At 45.4% G+C, this 23,093-nt stretch overlaps 1 protein-coding gene across 1 annotated transcript in view; it reads left to right on the top strand.

Moving 5' to 3' along the window:
• The first annotated feature begins 699 nt into the window (after window positions 1-699).
• The window catches only part of LOC118645426, a 76,912-nt gene continuing 54,518 nt past the window's right edge, over window positions 700-23,093 (top strand). The window contains exon 1 of the mRNA XM_036286476.1: window positions 700-971. Within this exon, the coding sequence (XP_036142369.1) occupies window positions 927-971 (45 nt within the window). The 5' untranslated portion in view covers window positions 700-926. The remainder of the gene's footprint in view (window positions 972-23,093) is intronic.

Below are 23,093 nucleotides of genomic sequence, written 5' to 3'. Positions count from 1 at the left end.
GCCGGGATTAATACGCGGCGCACAAATCCCAAAGTACAGTCGTAGTTTATTGTCCGATATGCGTCTGCGGGCCACCGCGTAATAAAACGGAGGAGAAGATCTCGGCCCCGTTTGTTTGGGGATCCCCGTGTACGCTCGTTCTATCGCCCGACCGGATCGAATGCGTGACAGACTGCGGGCAATATTGCATTCCTATCTGCCTATGAATTCACTAGGAACCGTCCGGCACTCTTCTCCGCCGGGAGGGGGACGAGCACCAATTTTCGCGCCGTAGATTATCGACGCGACCGTGACGAATACCGCATATCGGACGTGATTTCACGTTTCGACGTGCAATTTTGGGAAAAACGGCTGGTTCTCGGAAACGATTTCTCTTGATATATGTCATTGTCTCTTCGGCGCTTAGAGGGATGAATCACGACTGGTTATACGACGCAAATGTTAATGCGCGCTGGCGCGCGCTTTAATAGAACTTATTTAATTTAATGCGAAAAAAAAATTATTATTTTTCTTTTAAATAAAGTAGATGAGTTTCTGCGTAATTGTTATCCAGGATTTGGTGGGCGCACAGGCGGAACACACATCGCCGCGTTACGCGCGCGCGTTGCCGGTTTCCGTTCTCGGGGCTGTCATCGCGCGAGTGTATCCTGATTTACTGCCGCACTCACCCACCGTACCGTCTGTTCTAATTGCAGGTCCGCGAGCTCGTAAGAAGAATACGCTCCGATCCACACCCCCTGACCTTCCCACCTGCCTGCCGTCGTCCCACGCGAGGCTCCCGTGAGATATCGGGCACGCACCGCGATGCATCACTCGATCAGGTGTAACGCCTCTACGTTGGAGACCGCACCCCGCGTAACAAAGACATTTGCCTGCGGAGTAATCGAGGTCGCGGGATCATCGTCGACGCGATAAATCATCCAGGCATGGAATTGTTGCCGGCAGGATCGAGTTTCCCCTGGCGGAAGGAGGTAAGTGACTCTAAAACGTCTCGATCAGCGTTCATGTCGAGGAATTATTAAATTGCCGTAATTTCGACTCTCGTCTCGTGACGATCGGAAGCGCCAAATGGTTCATCGGGGATAAAAAAAGGAGAAGAAGTCCGAAACTCTTCTCGCACGCGAGGAGATCGTCGTCGCTGTCGTCGTCCCCCGTCGTCCCTGGAACTCCGGTAGCCCGAGGGCCGCGGAAAGACTCGACTTGTCAGGTCGCGTTGGCGTGGATATTTGCACGGGGCAAAATCTTGGCGCTGACCTGACGACGATTATGCTGTCGACACTCCTCCGTCTCTCTCTCTCTCTCTCTCTCTTTTTCTCTGTTCCTTCTCGTAATCCGTCTCAGTCTCTCGCGGAGGAAGGACGCGTGTACGAGTCTGGGAGTAATCCGAGGTCCGCCATTGCGCCGCGTGTCCTCCCGGATCCACCACCTTCTCTACGTTCGAGTCGTTTACGCGTACGAGATCGGCGGTACGGGGTATTGTACGTGTATGTTGCACCATGTATGTGTGTGCACGCGAACGAGCATGTGTGTGTGCGAGAGATCGCGTAGGTAAGCGCGGTCCGCTGGGGGCGTGGCGGCTCCCTGGTGGTCCCTCACTGGCGTAGGTTTCGTGCCTTCTGAAGGGCCCTCGTGCAGGCCCCGATGGCGAGTCTCTCTCCTCCGTTAATGGAACGAGCGCGAGTATGGTTCACGTGGATCCGATACTTCAGACTTGTGGAAACATCGTCTAGGACTCATCTTAATTACTCATTTAACTTTGGAAATTGAAACTGAGTAAATGATCTATATTCAATTAAAATTTTAAATTAATCAAAACTTACCGTGAAGGCATGTTTCTCGTCCCTCTTTATGCATGTTGCGTCGCGCGCCGTGGGCCTACCTAATCGCCGTGCGAGGGTGGCCCGTATTATTCGACATTTCTGGGAGTTCCGAGTAGCCCGGAAGGAGCGAGAGGGAGATTAAGTTCCGGCGCACGTAGACCCGTGGAAATATACGAAACGGCGGCGGTCTAATAGCTACCATTACGCTCAATTAGGCGAGCCAGCTCTATTCACGTGGACGAGGGAAATGCGCGTTATTAATACCCCATCGTGATCTTGGTGGCTGGTAAGTAATCACAGCTCCGGACGGACGCGAAGGGAGATCTCAATCTCCTCGAGAGAGCATCGCGCGCCGCGCGCGGGCATGTTCGTTGCGCATGAAACAGTTTCGTTTCAGCTCCTGGCGTCGCCGTCGTGACTACGCCAAGTCTGGAGATGTGGTATACAATTACAAGAGAAGGAGAGAGAGAGAGAGAGAGACAGAGAGGGAGAATCGTGAATTTCCCCCGGCATGAAATTCGCGACGATTTCGTAGGTGGATGGAATAACTTTGACTAGGCTTTCGCGCGCGAACATTTTGATCTGCTACTATACAGTTCAGAGATACGTATGATAATTCATACATTTTATTACTATCTTACTGCTTATCTATTTGTGGCTTGCGGTTAACATTGTCATTTTAAATGGGATTATCTTACGGAAGTAAGAACAGATAACACTGCGGAAATCGACTCCGAAAAAGATTTTAATTACGATAACACACACCACACACAATGTTAACATCTGCAATCAAAATCTTGGATTTTTCTCAAATTTTAAAATTAAAATCTTGAAACATTATATAAGAGAATATACATCATATATTTCGTGTACGTCACAGCGATGTTGAAAGATCGGGCGTATCGGGAAACGTGATTTTTCAAAGAAATATTGACACACCGAATGAATACGCCAATGGGCAGGTAACAACCGCGTAACGAGGCTGACTCGCGCTTTCAGCTCTCTCTCTCTCTCTTTCTCTCTCCTCTTCTTCCATTCGTTCGTGCGTCCTTCGTCCTAGCGCGCGTCCGTAGCGAGGCGCCGGACTCGTCTGGTCACGAACGCTGGACCTCACATCGTCACGGAAAAGACGTTCTCCTTGTTCCGTCGGCGTTATTAACCGGGCCGCGGATATTAAGCCACGGACGGTAACCGTCACCGGATCGCCGGCGAGGATCGACGACAATGCGCTTATCTCTCGCTTCGAGTGCTCCGCTGTTACGGCGGGCCGTTATTGTCGTATTCCACGTCGCGCCATTACCGGTCTCGCATCCCCGCGACAAATCCGCGTCCTACGGCAAAGATTTCTTTCTCTCTTTTTTTCTTGGCATACCGCGGGAATATGAAATCTTCGTATACGATCTCTTTCGTCCGCGTCTTTAATACTTCGTAAATTCCTTCGCGCAAATCGCAAATTTTGCCTGAAATGAGCATGACTCGTGCGAGAGTATATACGAGAAAAGAGATATCGCTTACTCTCGTTTGGAAATCTTGTGTACATTTTAGCGACGAGTACGAACGTCGGTTGTCTCTGACTGCTGTAACGTTAACTCGGGGCTTTCACGTTAGACATGTGAAACGCAGTCAGCGTCAAATTCACGATGAGCGCACACAGAGGTCTCTCTCCCTCTCTCTCTCTTTACTTTTTATCTCGAGGTTGCACCCCCGGCGACTCGTTCCGTCGCTTCCGGAAATACGGAAAGTAGATACGGGGCGCGTTCATAGAAATTAATTTTCGATCGGTCATCCGGCACGTCGCCCGAAGACAGCCGTTTTCGACGGTTTCGACAATTCCGTCGAACGAGCTAATGCCCCGGGGGCATCTTCGCTCTCTCTCTCTATCTCTCTCTCTCTCTCTCTCTCTCTCTTTCCCCCGGTCTATTTTTTTCCTTCTTTTCTCTTTATTTTTTTCCGCCCGACGAACGTTTCGCTTCCGCGAACGAATCGCCGAGGAACTCGTGGTTAAGCGTTTTACGACGATGGGTCACTGCTCGTGGTCGTGGTTAACGGTCCGATTATCTCGTTTCCGCGGAATTATCGGGAATGCTACCTTAGAAAACGAGGAGGTGGGTCCCCACGGTCGAAGGTATCCCCGTAAAAATTGCCCCGAATTGGCAGTTGCCAATCGGCGATCTCCCGTCCGAAATTCGTCGCTCACGGTGCCTTGATTAGGGTTTATTTTCTATTGCATCGCGCGCTGACGCGTCACACGGCTGACAAGGGTGTCGTTATGTGGTCTCTCCCGGTCCCCCGGTCTCCCGGGATATGCGTTTCTTGTTATCCACGATTACACACTGTTATATCGACGTTCCTCTACATAATTCGATTCTCCTTTCTCGTCTGCACGGATAAAATTGAAACTGTCTCCAAAGGTGGTCTTATCGTTACTTCATGAAAACACTTAATTAACGTTCAGCGCAGAAAGAAGGTCCCTACGCTTTCTTAATTATCAACTGTGGTCACGACCGATCGATCGATCGATCGATCGATAGAGGCGACCATCCGGCATCAATTTCCACGGTTCTCGATATTTCGCAAGGACGGTAACCGCGTCATCGTCGGTTTTCTAGGTCGGTGGGCCGTGCCGCGGAGACCGGCCCAGAAGCTGGCCTGAAGAAAGAGAGAAAAAGACCGAGTGACCGTGCATGAAGGGACGTCGTGGTGGGGAGCGGAAGGCGCCGTGTTAATTTCACTTCGAAAAATCGTAAAATGCAAATGAACGATCCGTGGGCCCGGGGCCCGATTGGCAAATTGCGAGAGAAGGCTACGCTGCGCGCGCGACGGCCGCGCTGGCGCCCAAGGTGGTCGAGTAATTTCGCGTGGCCTCCCCCTTTCCTTGTCCGGGGAGTGAAAGAGGAAAAAAAGAAAGTGAGAGAGAGAGAAGAGGAACGAGGAAGAGAAAGAGACAGGAGATAGGAAGAAAAAAAGGTGCAGAAAAACTAGCAGCTAGAGAGAGAGAGAGAGAGAGAGAGAGAGAGAAAGGGGAGGGAGGAAGGGCGCGCGCTTCACCACCGGGCGTGCAAGCCATTCAGAAGAGGAGTTTGGCTGCGGGACATAAAAATGTGTTGATTATATGTTGCTGAACATCCTCGGACCCATGGTGTCGTTAAGGGAACACACTGAAGACGAGATAAAGAGAGACAAGAGAGAGAGAGAGAGAGAGAGAGAGAGAAGGAAGGAGTGACTTATCCGTGGAATCATTAAACAGCAGACACGATCGTCACATCCGAGTGTCATCATCGCGATGACAAGCGCGATGTCGAACAATTACGGTGATCACGATTACTATCTAGACGTAAAACGTGAGGCGAACTTCGAACATTCATCTTTTTGATTAACGACGAAAATCGCGGAAGTATGACGATATCAAGGTGCGGTGATATCTATTAGCGATGTCTTCATCTGTCCATGCGATTCTCTAAACGCCGCTGCCACTAATGCTTCTACAAGAAGGTTGTTATTTGAGTCATTAAAGGGTGGTCTTACGAAAAGATGGAGAGACTGTAGGATAGAAACTCTTGAGAATTTTCGTTAAATTAGCCCATAGAAAACTCGATGTTCGGATCTTCCTTGCTGACCGGCCCGATGAGATAATTAATCGTCGAGGAGTCAAGGGGCCAACAGAGTTAATAAGTCGAGCGATGGAACGACGATCGGGCCATTCATTCGCGGGGAAAGCGACGAATGAAGTAGTCTTGACCAAATGTCGGTTCATAAATCGGCGAGAATCGCACGGATCGGCCGTTAATCGGTCGCGGGCTCCAATAAGACTAATGAATCGCAGCGAGGGAGCAGCGGGCCCCGCGCGGTGGGCCCTTGGGCCCGGATGTGCCCTCCTGCGATACACGTCTGTCCGCCTGTCTGTCCATCCGTTCACGTACGGCCTCTCTCTATGTGGTGTGTACGTGTGTATACGGGAGATTAAAAATAAATAAAAGGCAATAAGTGCGGGGCCCCGTGCGAAACCCGTCATTACGCGAGGCGGGCCCACCTTGTTAGCCCAGTGGGCCCCCATGACCATATCCAGCCACTCTCATTCAGGATCTCTCTTCTCTCCCGGAGGAGTCCTGGCGCCTACGCCGTTAAAATTGCCCGAAATTCCCGGAATTCTTGCCTCTCGATATAGCGTATGCCCACAACCACTATTACTGTCGTCACTCCCCCGTACCTGCGATCCTTTCTCTCTCTCTCTCTCTTTCCCTCGATGTTGTCCCTCTCGCTTCTCACAAAATAATGGCGCGATCGTAAAAACAGCGTTTGTAGACTTAAGAAAATTAGGGTCGCTTATTCACTGATTGACAAAGTTATTTCCTCGAGCGATTATGTCAGAACTCCGTGCGAAACCGTTTTTCTCATAAGCTCATCACATCGGGTTTAAATTTTATCCCTCAGAACTTATTATTATCGATCACTGTGCGCAATTTTGGTTCAAGTTTCACACGTCCGCCTAACGGAAATATCATCTGTTTCCGTCTAAATATACTACGATTTAGCCGTGCCAATAATGCTGTCAGTCGTGACGCGAACGGCGCCTTCGATGAGATAATTATTTCGATCATTAATATTCGTTAGCGTTCACGAAGGCAATCGTGGGGGCCAAAATATATTCGGGATGATCATTCGATTCGTGTTTTGCATGGCGATCCAACTTTCGACGTGCCAACTTTCTTGCTTTCAGGGGATCCCGCTTCTCTTTCCAGACTCGTGTAAGACCAGGCCGCCGTGCCTGGAAACAACCGGTATTACGCGTTGGTATTCTCGGATCCGAGACCCAGAATACGAAGAGGGCGAGGGGGGACTATCAAGGGACAGGGGAGGGAGGAGGGTCGGTCGTCGACGAGGAACGGTGGTTAGCCGACAGGGAAGTGGCGTAGGAGTCTTGCGCCAGCGCTCGGTAATGCCTAATGGCGGATAATTGGACAAAGCTAGCCGCAAATTGGACCACCGACCGTGGGGTCGCCGGGTCGCCGGGACGCCAATCGTCATTGCCGTTATTTGCATCTGCCGATGCATCCACAGCGTACTACGTGAGGTACGCTCGTACGTGGTATCCTACTCTCCGATTTGGTTCGTTATATCGCGCGCGAGTGATGTAACCACATGAGACGCGCGCGATCTCCCGAGGACCATCGTGTGTCGCGGTGCCTAGAAATAGAATTGACCGACTCTCATAGTTCGGAGCGAAAACGACGTGGGTCACGTCGTACACGTCGAACGAGCAGTAATTTACGCGTGGACAATATTTTCCCGCAATTAAGCGGCCATGTCAAATTTAACGCTACGCGCAGCAACCGGGCGAATGATCTAAGAATAATTTAGGAATATATTAATTATGAATATGATTCTCTTCTCGCTGCAGGAAGTAAAAGCATTCTCTCTCTCTCTCTCTCTCTCTCTCTCTCACTCTCTTTGTTTATTGGACGAGAGATGTACCTACTGTGAATGATACTTATATCATTATTCCTTGTCACATTGATATCATTTTTTGCCCGTTTCAGCATTTGTACACGGAATCGTATTTACATTACATCTCTCGCGTGCGCGCTCGCGTATTTGCATCGCGCATATGCATTTAGCCACATCCTCTGATACATTAATTATTCCCCGAGAACTTTTATCCTATTTTTTCCCCGTTTTTTGATGAAATGATGAAGATGCAGTCGCTAATATAATACGCTCGCCTGCTACCGAGCCGATCGTAAAACAGGCACGTCAGAATCGGCGCGTCATATATTAATTATCATCGCGGATTTCTCCACGCTAACTCGGAATTCATTAGCTCGGCACTCGGTACACTGCAGTCGAAGCTATTGCTGTGTTTGCTGAAGTTTCAATCGATCGTAAAACCTTCGCAATGCAATTATCAGGAGCTCATTTGTCAGTAACCGCTTACGTCTGCATTATTGCATGTTAATGGACTTCGTCGGTGTTCCCTAAAATCAGCGTATCTGAGTGAATAGACTAGCAGTTTTTATTGCCCCTGATCGTATTTACCTTTCAATAAGTATCCATTCTGCAAACAATTTTCTTTTAGGCGCCATTAATTTCACGGATTACTTTGTATCTTAGCCATCTCAGCTATCCTTTCTTCTTCTTTTACGACTTCATGCAGACAGATATTTGGCTTTATTACAAATAATTAAGTGCATTGCGGAAACAACTAGAAAATGATATTCTTTGCTCTCCGAATATTTCTTTATTATTACAATACTTTCAAATGTATGTTCTTTTAAATTGGATAATATAAAGGATCGATTAATGGTGAAATATTTTTTTCTTGACTCGTCTGATTGTCGAAGAACATACAAAATATCCTACAATCATTCTATAATAGTTTAACAATTGATTTTGATGAAAAATTAATGAAAATATCTAATACGGAAATGACGATTTTAATAAAAATTTAAATGATCGATATTAATTACGTCACTCTCTAAATGACAATCAGTGTAGCACTGATTTGCAATGATATAACTGTAATAATTATTTAATATTCATTGTTATTCATTGTTTTTCATTTAATATTCATTTTTTAGTGATTTTGATTTTAATGTTGTGTTATCACTAAAAGACCACTGTATTTATTTCTGATTGATAAGTTATAAGTCTATCACTAAAAATAAATATATTTTCACTGACTTCACTGATTTTTTATTGATTGTACTTTAAAGAACACTTAAAAAAAAATTGTTAAATACGATATTAAATTTAAATTTAATAAATTAAGAAATAAAGTTTTATCTTCATTATATAATTAAGAAATATAAAAATTATGTAACTGATTATTATTTTCTTGAAAACTTTTACGTATCAAGAGAAATAAAAAATTGTATTATTTTCATAAATGAGTTACCATGTTTTTGTAAAGATTTGATTTAATTCCCTCTATTACAAAGTATAAAAAAAATTTATTAATTTAGTAAAATCATTTGTTTTCTCTCTCTCTCCCGAGACATACAAATTTAGTAAAAGTAATAGTAATGAATCAAGTTATATATAAAATATTTTAATTAAGATAACATACAATTTTATATTTTAAACAGGTTTTTACATTTAAACTTATTACCGCAATAAGTATTATTATGATATTATTATTCGATCCAGCGACTCATGTATTACTTTGCGTGTTGAATTTTAGGATGGTGGATAAATTACATTTCAATTGATGAAAAATTTAAATGCGACACGAGATAATTCGAAATTTAACCTCTGAATCTAGCAGCGGAAAGCCGAAATATCGATCATTCGTTAATAATTAAATCGTGACGCAAGGAACCGGATATTCAGCGGGAATTTATTTTATTGTGCGTGTTAAATATTTTGTGACGGTAACGAATTAACAGTTATACATTCGGTCTTCGGTGTTCGCGCGTTTTTGCGGTGTACGGCGCACCGTTGTGCGTACACGCGGTCACCTCGACGTCATTTTCGCACGACACGAGTCGCCCTGTTCGTTATTATCTCTGGTAACACGATAGTGACAAGTATTAAGAGACATAAAACGTAGTCGTTCCTTGCGAATACTTAATGATTATTAGCCCGCGCGATCCGCAAGCTTATCACGGAGAGGTTATTTATCGCAGATACTTCGCACGATTTATTCACTTTGATGCATTATAAACTGCCCTTTTATTATAGTATTTATAGGCTTTTAGAGCTCTTTGATGACGCTTGGATTCAGATGTGTCTTGCGTTGCGCTTTAAATTTTCTGTCGGTTAAAGAGTAATTTATTAAAATTCTCCGCCTGTGATTCGACTTTTCTACTAATTTGCGAGCTGTTGCTGAGTGTGGTAGTTCGTAATTTCTGTGCGTTTTATCGCGTTATTCGTCTGTCACGATGTGGCAATGTGGGAAAATGCGTATCGTGTACAATTAACGTCGGGAGTGCTGTACAAAGTATCACGCGTTTATCGTATTCTAGCGATTAGCGCGCGCACGTGATCGTAATTAACACGAGTGAGTGCCGTGAAGGAGTAACGGAGGAACACGAGAGAAGGAAGAGAAGGAGATTCGGGAAGCAACTTCATACACATTATGTTTTTTTCTTCAAATTTATACCCTCAAATTAAAATGAAATTTGTTTGAACTCACTGATACGATGCAGCGCAGCAGCAAAGTCGTGACAATCGATACCTGTAAAATATACCTAATTCTAATATAACAAAGCCCAAGTTGATTAGTAATTAAAAACATTTATTAAAAATATACATAATTCTTATTCGTTTAAAATAATTAAATAAATAATTTATTCTGCTCACAAGGAAAATAAATAAAATGATAAGTAATAATCAGTTAACTTATAGTTGCTCTACCATTGCTTGATGCTTCCTTGGATTTCCTTCTCTTCTCATGTTCTTCCATTTCTTCTTTATATATATATATATATATATTTTTTTTTTTAATGATCACATGAATTGCTTCACTTGAAAAGATTTATTAAATTTAATGTCAAATTGAAGTATAAGAAATAAAATTTTTCCTTCGTTTTATAATCAGGAAATCGAAAATATATAACTGTTATTATTATTACTATCTTTTATAATTATAAATTTATATAAAGAGACGCGTGTGTGAAAAAAACGTGGCTCTATAGATATTAAAATAGAATACCATTAATTAAAAAGTATCCCGTGGAGGATACTCGCTCGCGGTTATTTAATTATTACGCGTTACCTTAAGCGATCAAGTGAGATTCCTGTGCGAGAAACGTAGTAGCCGCGAGTCCGGGGAGCATCCTCCAATGGCGAACGAAGTCGGCGATAAAGTCTTATATAAATAAAAGCGTCGGTAGGTGGCCAAGTGTTTTTCTGGGTTAGCGCGCGTTTCTTTTCTCAGCCGCGTGCGCGCCTTCTCGGCATCTTCCTCCTTCTTCCCGTTTCCCCTTGGACACGCGACTTCTCTCTTCCCGCGTCCTTCTTCGATTTCCTCTCTCGAGGCTGCCACTCGCGCGGAGATGCTAGGCCGAGATCGCCGGCGTGAGTTCCGGGGCTAATTACGATAATGAGGCGGGCTAGAAGATCAACCGTTCTCGCGGCGAACGCGACGAAAACGCGAGATAAGGGACGAGATATTCCAGAGAGGGAAAGAGGCGGAGGTTATCGGATAGGCTATGCCGGTGGAGAGAGAGAGAGAGAGAGAGAGAGAGAGAGAGAGAGAGAGAGAGAGAGAGAGTCGTGTCGGTCGGCTGGCTTAGCACTTTGAGTTTGCCTCGGAAGCCGCCCTCAATCTGATAAGATAAAGCTTTCGTTCCACGCTCACCTCCCCCGGCTGGCTGCTTCTCGTACTATGAATGCGCTCTCGCGCCTTTCATTCTTTACGCATCCACGAAGCGAGCAGCGCGACACAACGTTAGCTCTGTTCCGTCGTGTCGATCGCACGGATAGATACGATGATCTATGTCGCGCGGCTTGCTCGGACGCCTTGCCAGGCGAAATCTCTCGCAGACTTTATCATCGTCATCGTCGCGCGCTGTACCGAAATCAATCCCGGGTTTGTTCCCGCGCGAGCGCCGCCGTCGCTTCCCCGGGCGTATACGATTATAGAGCAGCCACACTCGTAACGCTCGTCTCGCGTTACTAATTATCTCGGTGCCCGATCGCGTCGCATTTTCTGGCCCGAAGCGCCGGTGGGCATCGCGCGATTACGATCGACGACTCGCGATCGACGCTTCTATCCAATGGTAAATTGGTGGAACAGTGCGCGCGCTGGTCTGGATTCTCGACTCCCGAGTCTCGTTTCGTCACGATGAAACTCATCGCGATTTCGTAACGCACGTCGGTATTATTCAGCGAGCGATCGCGGCCGCGCTATTTCGTTACGCCGCCGTTAAAAGTTCGTCTCCTTTTCTGGTTCTCCTCTCTCTCTCTCTCTCTCTCCTTCCTCCTCTCTCTTAATTGTATCGGGGAGTACGCTGCCTTTCGCGGCTATATGTGTCGCAGGTGTCGTTGCCGACAGGACGGAACTTTTCTCGGGGATTGCCGATTGTACGGATCGGACTAATGCTCTTGTGTAACCGATCCGCGGTATCACGATGCGTCCCACCAGGAGGTTTTAGGTCAAGTAAAGTAATCTCTTAGCAGTCACGCCAGCAGGGGTATGGGAGAGTCCCGCGCGATAGACATATATCCTGATTGGTTTTCGCTTCTACGATCGCCTCCACCCTCCGTCCTCGGAGAAGTTTCCCCCCGGCTGAGCCACCCGGGCCTAGGCCCATTATCGATATTGACGCTAATTGGAGCTCTGCCGTTGTTCGCCAGATTCGTCGCCGGTATATATCTCCCTCTTTTGTACGCGTCTCTCGTGAACGGCATGCTGATGAACGGGACGTCGTCCGGCGATTAATGAGGACACAACCTCTCAGGTCGGGAGTTTGAACATCTGCCCCTCGTGTTGCGAAACTGTCATAATTCCCATTCATTGGAAAATTATTATTATTACATATTATTTCCCCAATGGTGACGAGAGTGCGAGTCCTCTCGCGTTGCGAGGGATTTGCCTTCGAGGGATCAGAGGGATTTGACGCAACGCGCGTCCCGACATCGGTTCGGCCGGTTCCTCTCGGGATGTCAGTCACGATCGAATGACATATCCACGGATCGAGCTCGGTTCTCGTCACCTCGTGCTCCTCTCCTCCGTTCAGCCGATCGTCGTATACCGTATTCCCATGGCGTTCAACGGGGGACAAACACTCCCGGTAACGACCTTTACCGGGCTGAAATTCGGGCGGCGTGGCGCGCGTAAACTCGTAAACGAGCGTGTTTAATACCGGTCTGTTGCGAGCCCCGCGCGCGCGCGCGCGGTCAGTCGGCTGGTGCACGCGCGCGCCGGCGGACCGGCGTCGGATCAAAGGATCGCATCTCTCCTACGCACATCGCGTCGTCCGCCGCCGCCGCCGCCGCCCCGGCTTCGTGATGGGCATGGGAACCGATTGCATTACGCCTGATGCGTACTACCCGGGCCGGAAAAGCGGCGCGCCTCGCGATATCGCGTTTACGGCCTCTTTCCGAAAGAGCGCCGCTACGTGCGGCGACACGGAGTTACACTCCGCAAACGTCAAAAGGGCCACTGATTTATGGAGCACCGGGCTCGATCGCGGCATTCTGCGCGATTGCTTTAGCTCGAGGCCCGAAAAGGGATTCGCCAGGGGTGGAGGTGGACGCGAACGTTGTTGTAAAAGAATCAACCTTCGTACAGAGAATATCGCAACGCGCGTTGAAGCTGTTTTATTTTATTATTATTCGTCTCTGGATAAATAATATCGAGTGGTAACTACCGATCATTCGAGCTTTGCGAAACACCGACGACACGGGGTTGATCCGAGGGGGTTGTTGACAAGGAGAGGGGGACAATTTCATGTTTGCACGCGGCACATCCGGCGGGTGATCTTGGCAAATCCGGTAGGCTAATGTCGGCTCCTTTGCCCCTTACTCTGCTCCGTCTGCCCCTTTACTTCTTCACCAGGCTTGCAATCCATAAGCTGCAGTTGCGAATCTAAAAGGGTTCAGGGGGACAAACAGAAGTATGATCCGACATGAAAGGGCGCCGCCGCATTGCCCCGTCAAGACTTGTCGCTGTACTGAAATTTGGACTTATGTATGGCAAAGCCTGCTCGTTTGCCACGCATGCAAATTGCTGGATGTGCCGCCACACGAAACGTCGTTCTTCTTATACGCAAAGAGAATTTACAGACGGCGTACAAGGCGAATGGGAAAAAAAAAAAAATGTGACGAAATCGAGAATGTGAGAAATCGGTGTCAGACCGCAAAACTAAAAATTTGACGGAGGATAGATTCTAGTTGGCCCTTAAAAATTACTTGGCTTTATCCGGCAGCTTTTTAAGATGGCTAGCGAAGATCTAGAAAGAGACAAAAGATTTCGTAGAATTTCTATCGAGAATGTAGAGCGCGCGTGAAATTTACACGCGGGTAAAAGAGTCTCGATATTCACTGGTTTCCCCGAACTTTCCGATCCTAGTTGGATAGTTTATTAGCGGTGCGATATTCTTTCTTAGCATTCACGTGACCGCGATACCGATGCGGCGGGCGCGGGCCTCGGATATGCCGGGAGGTAAGTGTTTGCACTGGTTAGAGTTGCAGTCCGAGGTACGTTTGACGTAGAGATTGGTCAGTTTGGCGGTGCAAAACTAGGTTCGTTAGCTGATTGAGTTAGCCCGCTCTCTCGCGGTCAGCACTGATTAGAACAAACTGACCGGCCTACGCAGCTTGATTGCGGGACAAGGATGGACGGATGGTAGAGTCGCATACCGAGTATGAGAGAAAGGTAGACAGACGGAAAGATGACGGGGCGCGAGGAACGGGGATGGCGATAGGAGGGGCGCGAGAGGAAGAGAGAATCAATGGGATTTGTCGGGTGGTCGTGACCACACGACCGGTTGTTTTCGGATTTCGTTCCGCCTATCGCGGTAGCGGAGCGAAGCACGAACGATACGATACTCTGCTATCTACGTGAGCGGACTGCCAACGGCGACGCCGTTCCGCAATACCGGACTATCGGAGATGGCCGACTTGACTAATTGGCAATGCTTCCTCCCGAATGACCATAAACGACACTCGCCACCGAACCGTGCCACCGACGATTAACCGCGAAGATGTAAACCCCCATCTCGCCACCGGAGAATCGTTATTTCATCGAGGAGCATGATTCGTGGCGAGTGACCGTGCGGTCTAGCCGGCCGATGATGTTAGACGAAGCATCGCAGAGGCAAATTTAACTTGAGTCTGAAGTATCAAAGATATTCTAATTATATTCTACATTTAAAGTCTGGTCAATTAATGAATTGACATATAATCTTTTTTTTTACTATATAAACAGATTACGTTCAGACTGCATTGTACTTTTTGAATTTAACAATTAGCTAGAGATAGAAAGGGGCAATTAGCTAGAGGCACGAATAAAGCAAGTATCTTTGTTTTGTGAAAATAGTAGAGAGAATGGAGACAAGTCTTTGGCGACCATGTTCCTCGAGAGACAGTCGGGTAGAGGCAAAATAAGAGCTAAAGTGAGAGGATGAGAGAGCAAGATAGAGAGAGAGAGAATGTCAGAGCAGAGTGCACCCCTCGTTAGGAGCCGAGGTGGAAGCTGAGAGGTTCGCCAAAGAGCGATGCACTCGAGACCTGCATCCCCCGACTTGCGATGAAAAAACATGGCCGACAACTCGAATCGCCAAAACGTCTGCCATCGCATCCATTATCGACTATCTGTCGCCGCGCAAGCTCGGTAAAGCTAAAAAGATATTATTATAATAATATTCAATTTTTTAAATAATGTAGACGAGTAAATTAACGTACACCAACGTAATGAGATAATCACGTGAAAAAAAATGCGATAATTCGTCACGACTCGATTGCTTGACACATAGTATTCTCAATGCGTTTATTCATTACCACAAATATGTTTGCATATTCATGTTGTAAATAATCACACGTATGAGGTACAATACGCTCATTTATAAGGTGTACACACCAGCGAGAGCGATCTGGCTTGGTATTGTCGAGCAAAAAGTTTCATTGTCGCCAAATTAGCGTTCTCGTCCGCGCCTGGTTCTTTTTACGCGGGCGTTTACGAGCGGCCGGTCCCATTATCGTGAGGCCCCATTCAGCTTCAGCCTGCACTACCGTTTTCCTTCTCTCTCTTATGGCGCGCGGGTCTAGTTTTCATTCATCTCCAGTCCGCTGATGGCCCCGCTGACCTCGACGCTGGACTCAAGATGAATATTACGTTCGCCGCAATACGCCCTTCATTCGCCCTCCGTCTCGCTCCCTCACTCACGAGCGGGGGCCCCCGCTCGCCTTTCATCTCCTCCTTCCCCCTTTCGTCCTCCTCGTTCTCGTCCGCGACCGCGAACCTTTTTCTGATTTTTTCTAGGCGCGACAGAAAGAAACGTTCCCGGGAAGATCCATATCTAAGGCACCGGGATACGTGCCACGGGGCTAAATCGTTTGACAGCGTCTCGTGTTGCATGTTGCTGCATTTTATTTCCATTCTCGTCGGCCGATGCCCTCTCTTTAAGGCGTCTTCCGCAGAATTTCTTCAAAAGTTCCGCGCGCGACGCGTAAAATATAACCCTCTATCGAGAATCGTGTGCGCGGCGCATAACTAAAGTTCGTTCAACATGAAACACTTGAGAATGCCACTGAGGGAACGCGTTTACAGCTCTATCCGTAGAGTCTCGCGTTCAGAGATTAAGGGACTAATTACAAAGGATTAGAGGTGGAATTGGGATTTTTTTTATCTCTAAAAAGAAAAGAGTTGAGACGGCAATACGTGTTACTCTTAGCGAGCGGAGGATCATAATTCGCGGAGCGTATGCCCGTTATTTCGATATTCTTTTTGAGTGCCGCGCGCACAACGTTTTGCCACGACGCACGATTTGTTCGCTAAATTCTGAGAAAGAAGCGTCATTCAAACGCGGCGGGTTTCGGATCCGTGGCGCACCTGGAGTACGTGATGCGCCTCTGTAACGTTTGAATCATCGGGAGGAAGGGACAATGCGACTAAGGAAGCAAAGCGAAGCTCCATTAGGAGTGAAAAAAAAAAAAAAGGAAATACGTACGCGGTCGTTACGATGGCGTAGAAAATCGCTGCGGCACAGTGTAGCGAACTCTGATTAAGGATGATAGCCTATCGTGTTACTACGGATGAGCGTATTCAAGAGTTTTTCGGGTGGGGATGAGATTTATCAATTCTGTTAACAACATAAACAGCGATTGTTTAGATTAATACATTGCTTTCGTAAATATTTTACAGATAATAATATTTCCTCGTTTCTGATTTTGAATGAGATAAATATTGAGTGACACAAGAGGGCGCTATTTGTATTCTGTAAATAAAATTTGATTAAACGCAGAGCGCATATTCTGTTTTTCGATGTAAAATTCTCGATGAAAAATTTCCTTATGCTGTCACACAGAGTTTTAACCAACGAAAGTTCCAGAAATTATTATACTTGTACGGTCGTAACAGGGAGAGAAAATAATATTTTACGTGATAATAAAAAATTTATTTCGAGTCAAAAGTAAAGTATTTCGTAATTCAAAAAAATGACAAAAAAATTTTTGACGAAGGGTAGTTTGAATCTCCCCAACTTCCCGTCGGGACACGCCCATGTTATTATGTCATCTTTAATAACGAGCAGGATAAAAATCAAAGCGTCCAAGGTATATCTATCAAGGATGCATCAACTCAATCTTATCTCACCCGCCGATTGTATTTCGACGATTATATCGTGGTGTAATATCTTTATATGTGACGCATGTGTATATAACTGACGCAATACGTTTCTGCTGTCAGCATCAGATTAGTCATAAACAAGGTTTAGACACTTGAATCGAAAAGAGAGAGAGAGGGAGAGAGAGAGTGGCCTGAGAGAATCTGTTGCTCTAAGGAAGAAGTAAGAAAATGAGGAGGAGAAGGTGGTGGTGGCGGTGGAGAAAGAAGATGAGAGAGAAAGAGAGAGAGAAGGAGAGTCAGGAGGTAGGCCCCCGGAGGCGGAGGGGAGGGGGAGGCAAGAGTATAAACAAGAGACGGTCCCCGGCCACCCAGCTAGCAGCCTTCTCTCGCTCTTCGTCGTTCTTCTGGCCCGACTTCTTCGTCCTCCTCTTCCCTCTTCTTGACCTCCTCTCCTCTCTCGCTCTTCTTTCCATCTTCTTGCCTCCACGTATTCCTCCTCCCGCTGGCTGCGCTCGATATTCAAACTAATAAATTAGGAGGCCCTCCGGGGCTGGGCCCGCGTATGAATCATCTAAAACAATGGAATGCAGACTAAGATGGCGCCTCCGACTCATCGCTCTCTCTCTCTCTCTCTCTCTCTCTACCTCCCTCTCTCTCTTTCTCTTTCTTTCTCCTCTTCTCGTTCCGATCGTCTCGATCGTCGTTCTCCCTTTCTCTCTTCTCCCGGGACTCATCGGATATACAAAACGGCGGTGCAGACTCTTACTGACAGCGCGACGACAGACAGTCCGTCCGTACTTGGTATCGGGAGGTCCTTTTGTCTCCGCCATGACAGTGGTTCTCATCGGCCGGTGGCGGAGCTCGTCCCGTCCCGTCTCGTTCGCCGCGAGTCCCATAAATCACGGCGATCGAGCGCCGCGCCGTGAACCCTTTACGAGCCCCTCTATGGAGCAGCGCAGACTCCTCTTTTTCCAACATTCGCGACTGGAAGGATAGATAGGAGATTTACTTCGGAGCACCGGGGACAAGTTCTCCCGGAGGTTTACACGCGAATGTCTGTCAGCCTCGCGAGCGGTTACACGGCGAAACGTAATAGCGTTCCTACCAATTGAGCCGGTGAGATCACAAAAGGACACGATTCGCGTATTTGAAATCTTGTAAGGGAATAATGTAGAGAGATAGAGAAACTTGAAATATCAGCTGGAAGAAGAACAGCCAAAAAGTAATTGTTTGAAAATAAAAATACCAGTAACGATAAAAATAATGTATTAGAGGGATACCGTCACAAATTTAAACGGGGTATAGAATTATTAGTGCGTATCATTAACAAGATTTTATATGTATTTCTTTTCGTTCTCGGTCCAGTTTATGAACTGTAATAGTAATGCGTATATACTTTAATTTTGGAAAATAATTTTAAAATTTATAAATAAAAAAAAAACTCTTTTCCAAGTCTGATCTTTGTACTAAAAACGAAAAAAATATCAAAGATAAAAGAAATATATACAAAATTTCGTTACGAAAATTGTTGCTTAATCGGCAAGACAGACTGTCCCCTTAAATGACATAACTTTTACAAGTAATCAGAGTAACATAAAATTATAAATCAGCGCGTATATTTACGTATTGAAATATTATGTAGTATGACGTGACATCGCACCGAATGTCGTAATATTTGCTTCGTGACAGTTTCAGATCAAGATGGTGATTAATAGATTCTCCTATTATATTGACGTTATTTCGCAATTATCTAATTAAAGACCTAATAGTCGATACGATGATCGACACCGCCTATTACGGACGGGATCGTTTCTTGTTGCGGTGCGCGGTTTCAATTACACATGCGAAAATGTGATGTAGCGTACGTTGATCAAGTCGGCGAAGTAGAACTTGTGCCCTCGTTGCTAACATCGTAGAAAGTGATACGTGGGATGTTGACTGGCGCGCCGCGGCCGTCCGGAGATAAATCAAATGCAAAAACTCAGTATCTCAGATCGCGGATAACGCGAACCTTTTATGACGGGGCATAATTTATAGTTTTGTCCGCCGCCAGATGCGTGCGGCGAGATTCTATTAAGGAAACACGGACAAAGAATAGGGTCAGGAATCTCTCTCTCTCTCTCTCTGTTTCTCTCTCCTTTGAATTTTATTGTTTTTCAATTGCTGGAATTAATTGAAGGAAATCAGTCTCGCGTAAGACGACCGTAACGATGGGCGTTCGATATTTCGATGCTAGTTTAACATTTCAATGGGTATTACGTGACACGTAAATTGCCGTTTGAATTTATATACACAGAATCGATCGAAGTCGAAGAGCATTAAAGCCGTCCGTCACGTAGGCGGATTTTCGGTAACGACGGTTAATTCATTGAGGCAGAACGATGGATCGATTGTGTTTAGTACCGATGATGGTAGCGGCGGTGCGCGCTAAGAGCGAACCAAAAATAAATCATGCCAACCCGATGCGGCCGCCAGGCGATCATCCCTCTGCGAAGCGTGACCGTGGTGTTGGCCAACAATGACCATTGTCCGGCCGATACGCGGCCACTCGAAATCATCTCCGGTCACAAGTCATTACCTTTTCATTTTAAAGCACCCCTACCAGCACGGCCGGCTGCTAGCTTTCACGGGAAACGGGAAACGAGGGAGGGTTGTGATGCGCGCCGACGACGCGGGGGTGATTTCGCTCGAATCTGCCATCGCCGCCGCCGCCGCCGCCGCCGCCGCCGCGTTCGTGCGACTGACGCCGTTAAACGGACGGACGGGCGGATGTATTTTTGTCACGTGCACGGGAGTAATTAACGCGTCGTTAATCGCGATCGATGTAAACGCAGCGAGTGCGCGAACACGATCGTCGTCTCGTGAACGTAACTCACTCGGGGAGGAGGAGAAACATCGCTATCGCTTAATGAAACGTCCCGAAAGCCTCGTGGCCTTTATTTTGATAATTTGCCCTCGTTTATGATGCGTCGATCAATTAATTGCAAGTCGTTCCAGCCGCGTTGCGAAACGTTGTAGTTGCGTCGCTTTAGTAATTGTATTGTTCGGAGAAACTCTAAATAAAATATAGAAGATAATAATAGTTAACATACTCTCTAAATAAAAAATCAGTAAAGTCTTACCGATTTGCAGTGCTTTATTTATTATAGTTGATTATTAGTACACACTTAAAAAATTTGTATTAAAAACATATATTGCATGTTCTAAACTGTTTACTCAATTTTTTTTGTCAATTTAACACAAAATGAATATCTTAGAATATATTTAAAAAATAATACAAATATTATGAACAAAATTAATAGTAAAAAAATTTGAAAACAAAATATGGAAGCATATTTCTTCGGTACACAGTAAAAAACATTTTGTATTTGTGTACAAAAATTTTCCTGTGTAAAAATTAAATTTTTAACATAAATGTGTGTTAATTTAACACTACACTACACTTCTGTACACTAAAAAAGAATCTTGTTGAACTAATTAGAAATGTGGTATGTTCAACCAGATTTTGGTTGAACCTGCTAGAATTCTGGTTGAACCTACCACATTTCGAATTAGTTCAATAAGACTTTTTTTAGTGTATGTAAAATTAATATTAAGTACTTTCAAGAGTTAAAATAAAAGTTAAAATAACACAATTTATATGTAAATACATAAATTTGTGGTGACGCACTTTATGTGTAGAAGTGAATAAATAAATAGTAGTACTTTTCTCTTTATAATAGTTACTAATTAAATACATATTTCTTATGACCTTATGTTGTTAATTATAAAGAGATCTTCTATTGGTAGACTTTCAACAATTTTTAGTACGTATATTATATCAATTTAACATTTTAATTTTCACAAAAATCATAAATAATTATTTCTTGTAAGGGTCGGTTGTTCCAACTTCTTGGTAAACTTACCTATCAGATAAATATATGTTTGTCTTTATTTATTTAAGAAAAGAAATGAAGATAGACACATGCTTACCTGGTAGGTAAGTTTACCAAGAAGTTGGAACAACTGGCCATAAATGTCAAAATAATAAATTTTGTTGCCTGATACCGTCGAAATGTTAAATTTTTGTATCAATTTTTTACATATTATTTAACTTACTTTTTAAGATTTGTTTTATGTTAGATTGACACAAAAATTTGAATGGCTAAACTGGTACATATGAAATATGTTAAATGTAACACAAATTTTTTAAGAGTGTAATATTAAAATAATATATTGGCACGTACAATTTAATTATTTACCCACAAATTGTATCAGTTTGACATTCAGAGAAATATTGAAAGAAAGAGAGAAAATTAATTTAATACAACATATATTAAAATAATATAATTACATTAACACTTGAAAATAGGTAAAAGTTGAGCACAAAAATTTTAACAAGAACCGATTTTGATATAAGTACAAAATGTTTTCTATTAACTATTTACTATGTCTTTCCGATTTTTATTAAGAAGAAACTCTCATTGGAATCAGTATATTATCATTAAAAAACAGTGCATATATTGATTGTTGGATATTCTTGTAAGTAGCACTGAAATCAAATTATTATTCACTCTTTTTCAATACACAACATATTGAAAAAACAGTAATATTCCGATTTAGAAAATACAATTGAAATATATAAGATAGATTACATTAGCTCTATACTTTCTAATTATATCTACTGCGTCAGTTAGAACGTCGAAAACCATTTTAAAATTTTCAATTAGTCATACGTCATTATTATCATTACGTTCTTTTAATCTATCCGGGAGGGAAGGGGGAAGGGAGACAATGTTTCCATGCGACGTGGAATTAAAACGCAGAAATCCGGGCTGCGACGAAACCGCAGACACCCCGAGATCGAGGAGCGGCAGAAGACGGCGACGGTTTCACGACGGGCGTACGGACGGACGGACGGACGAATGGCAGGCAGATAACCATAGAAATTACGCGCGGACGCTGCTTAACCGTAACTGCGGTCGATCCGCAACGGCCTTCGTCGTGGCAGCATAGTGACCAATTTCACCCGAACCACTGTCATCGCCGCGCACCGGACCATGGCGAATAGTCGCTTCTTTTGCCGCGCGGATGTCGTGAAAATAACTATGCGTGGCCGTGTCCGCCGATTCGAAAGAGCCGGTGTGCTTATACGCGATGGTTCCCCCGCTCCTCCCCCGGTCGTCCCTCCCGGGACATCGGCAGATACCGACCGTGAAATTCTGGTCTGCGCGATTCCTAACGAACGTTTCTCCCATTTCATTTTCCCCCGGTCGCCTTTCCTGCCTCCACCTTTCCCGTCGCGTCGTCCTTCTTGCTCGCGCTCGAGAATTAAATTAGTCCGAGAATTACGTTTAATCGAGGGCATCCGATACGCCTCGCGTTACCTGCCAGCTGAAAATCATCGGACTCCCGTTGAAGAGTGGCGTCCTCTATTTTTTTTCCCCTTTTTTTCCCCGCCTCTATGTGCGAACGTCGATGAAATTAGCCGCGTCGAGTTCCAGCGAGGAACGCAGGAACGATGAGGCACGACCTGCGTTTTACGCTCGTCTTTTTTCTTTTTTCTTTTTATATTTCCTCGGGAGGAATCACACGCGCGTGGATCTCCCCATGTGACGGACCTCGGCGGCGGAGGCGACATTTCCGCAAATCGCAAATCCGCGAAACGATTTCGCTCGCGTGTGCCACTTCCTGGCAGCCAAGCAGCGCCGCCGTCGTCTTCTTCATCCTGTCGCATAATAGAACCAGCGGTTGTTTCACGAGTGTTGTTCACATGCGGAAAACCGTGGAGGAAGGGGCGTGACGGCGCGTCGCGTCGCCTCGTCTCGCCTCACCTCGCCTCGCCTCGCGTCGCCGACAAATGACATTATAATCGCCGGGAAGATTTTTCGTCGCGTAGTCGCTAAATGACCGCGCGCACACATACGCTCGCGTATAATATACTATTAGTACGTACACACACCTATATATATTATATATATATTTGTATAACGAGCGAGGTATAATCTGGCCATGGCCCGTTTAATTCGATATTCCAAGGGGGTGGAGCTACGAAAAAGGCAGCG

The sequence above is a fragment of the Monomorium pharaonis genome, chromosome 4 (assembly GCF_013373865.1).
Source record: "Monomorium pharaonis isolate MP-MQ-018 chromosome 4, ASM1337386v2, whole genome shotgun sequence".
Lineage (NCBI taxonomy): Eukaryota > Metazoa > Arthropoda > Insecta > Hymenoptera > Formicidae > Monomorium > Monomorium pharaonis.
Note: the sequence above shows the minus strand (reverse complement) of the source record. Positions and strands in the feature narration are given on the sequence as shown.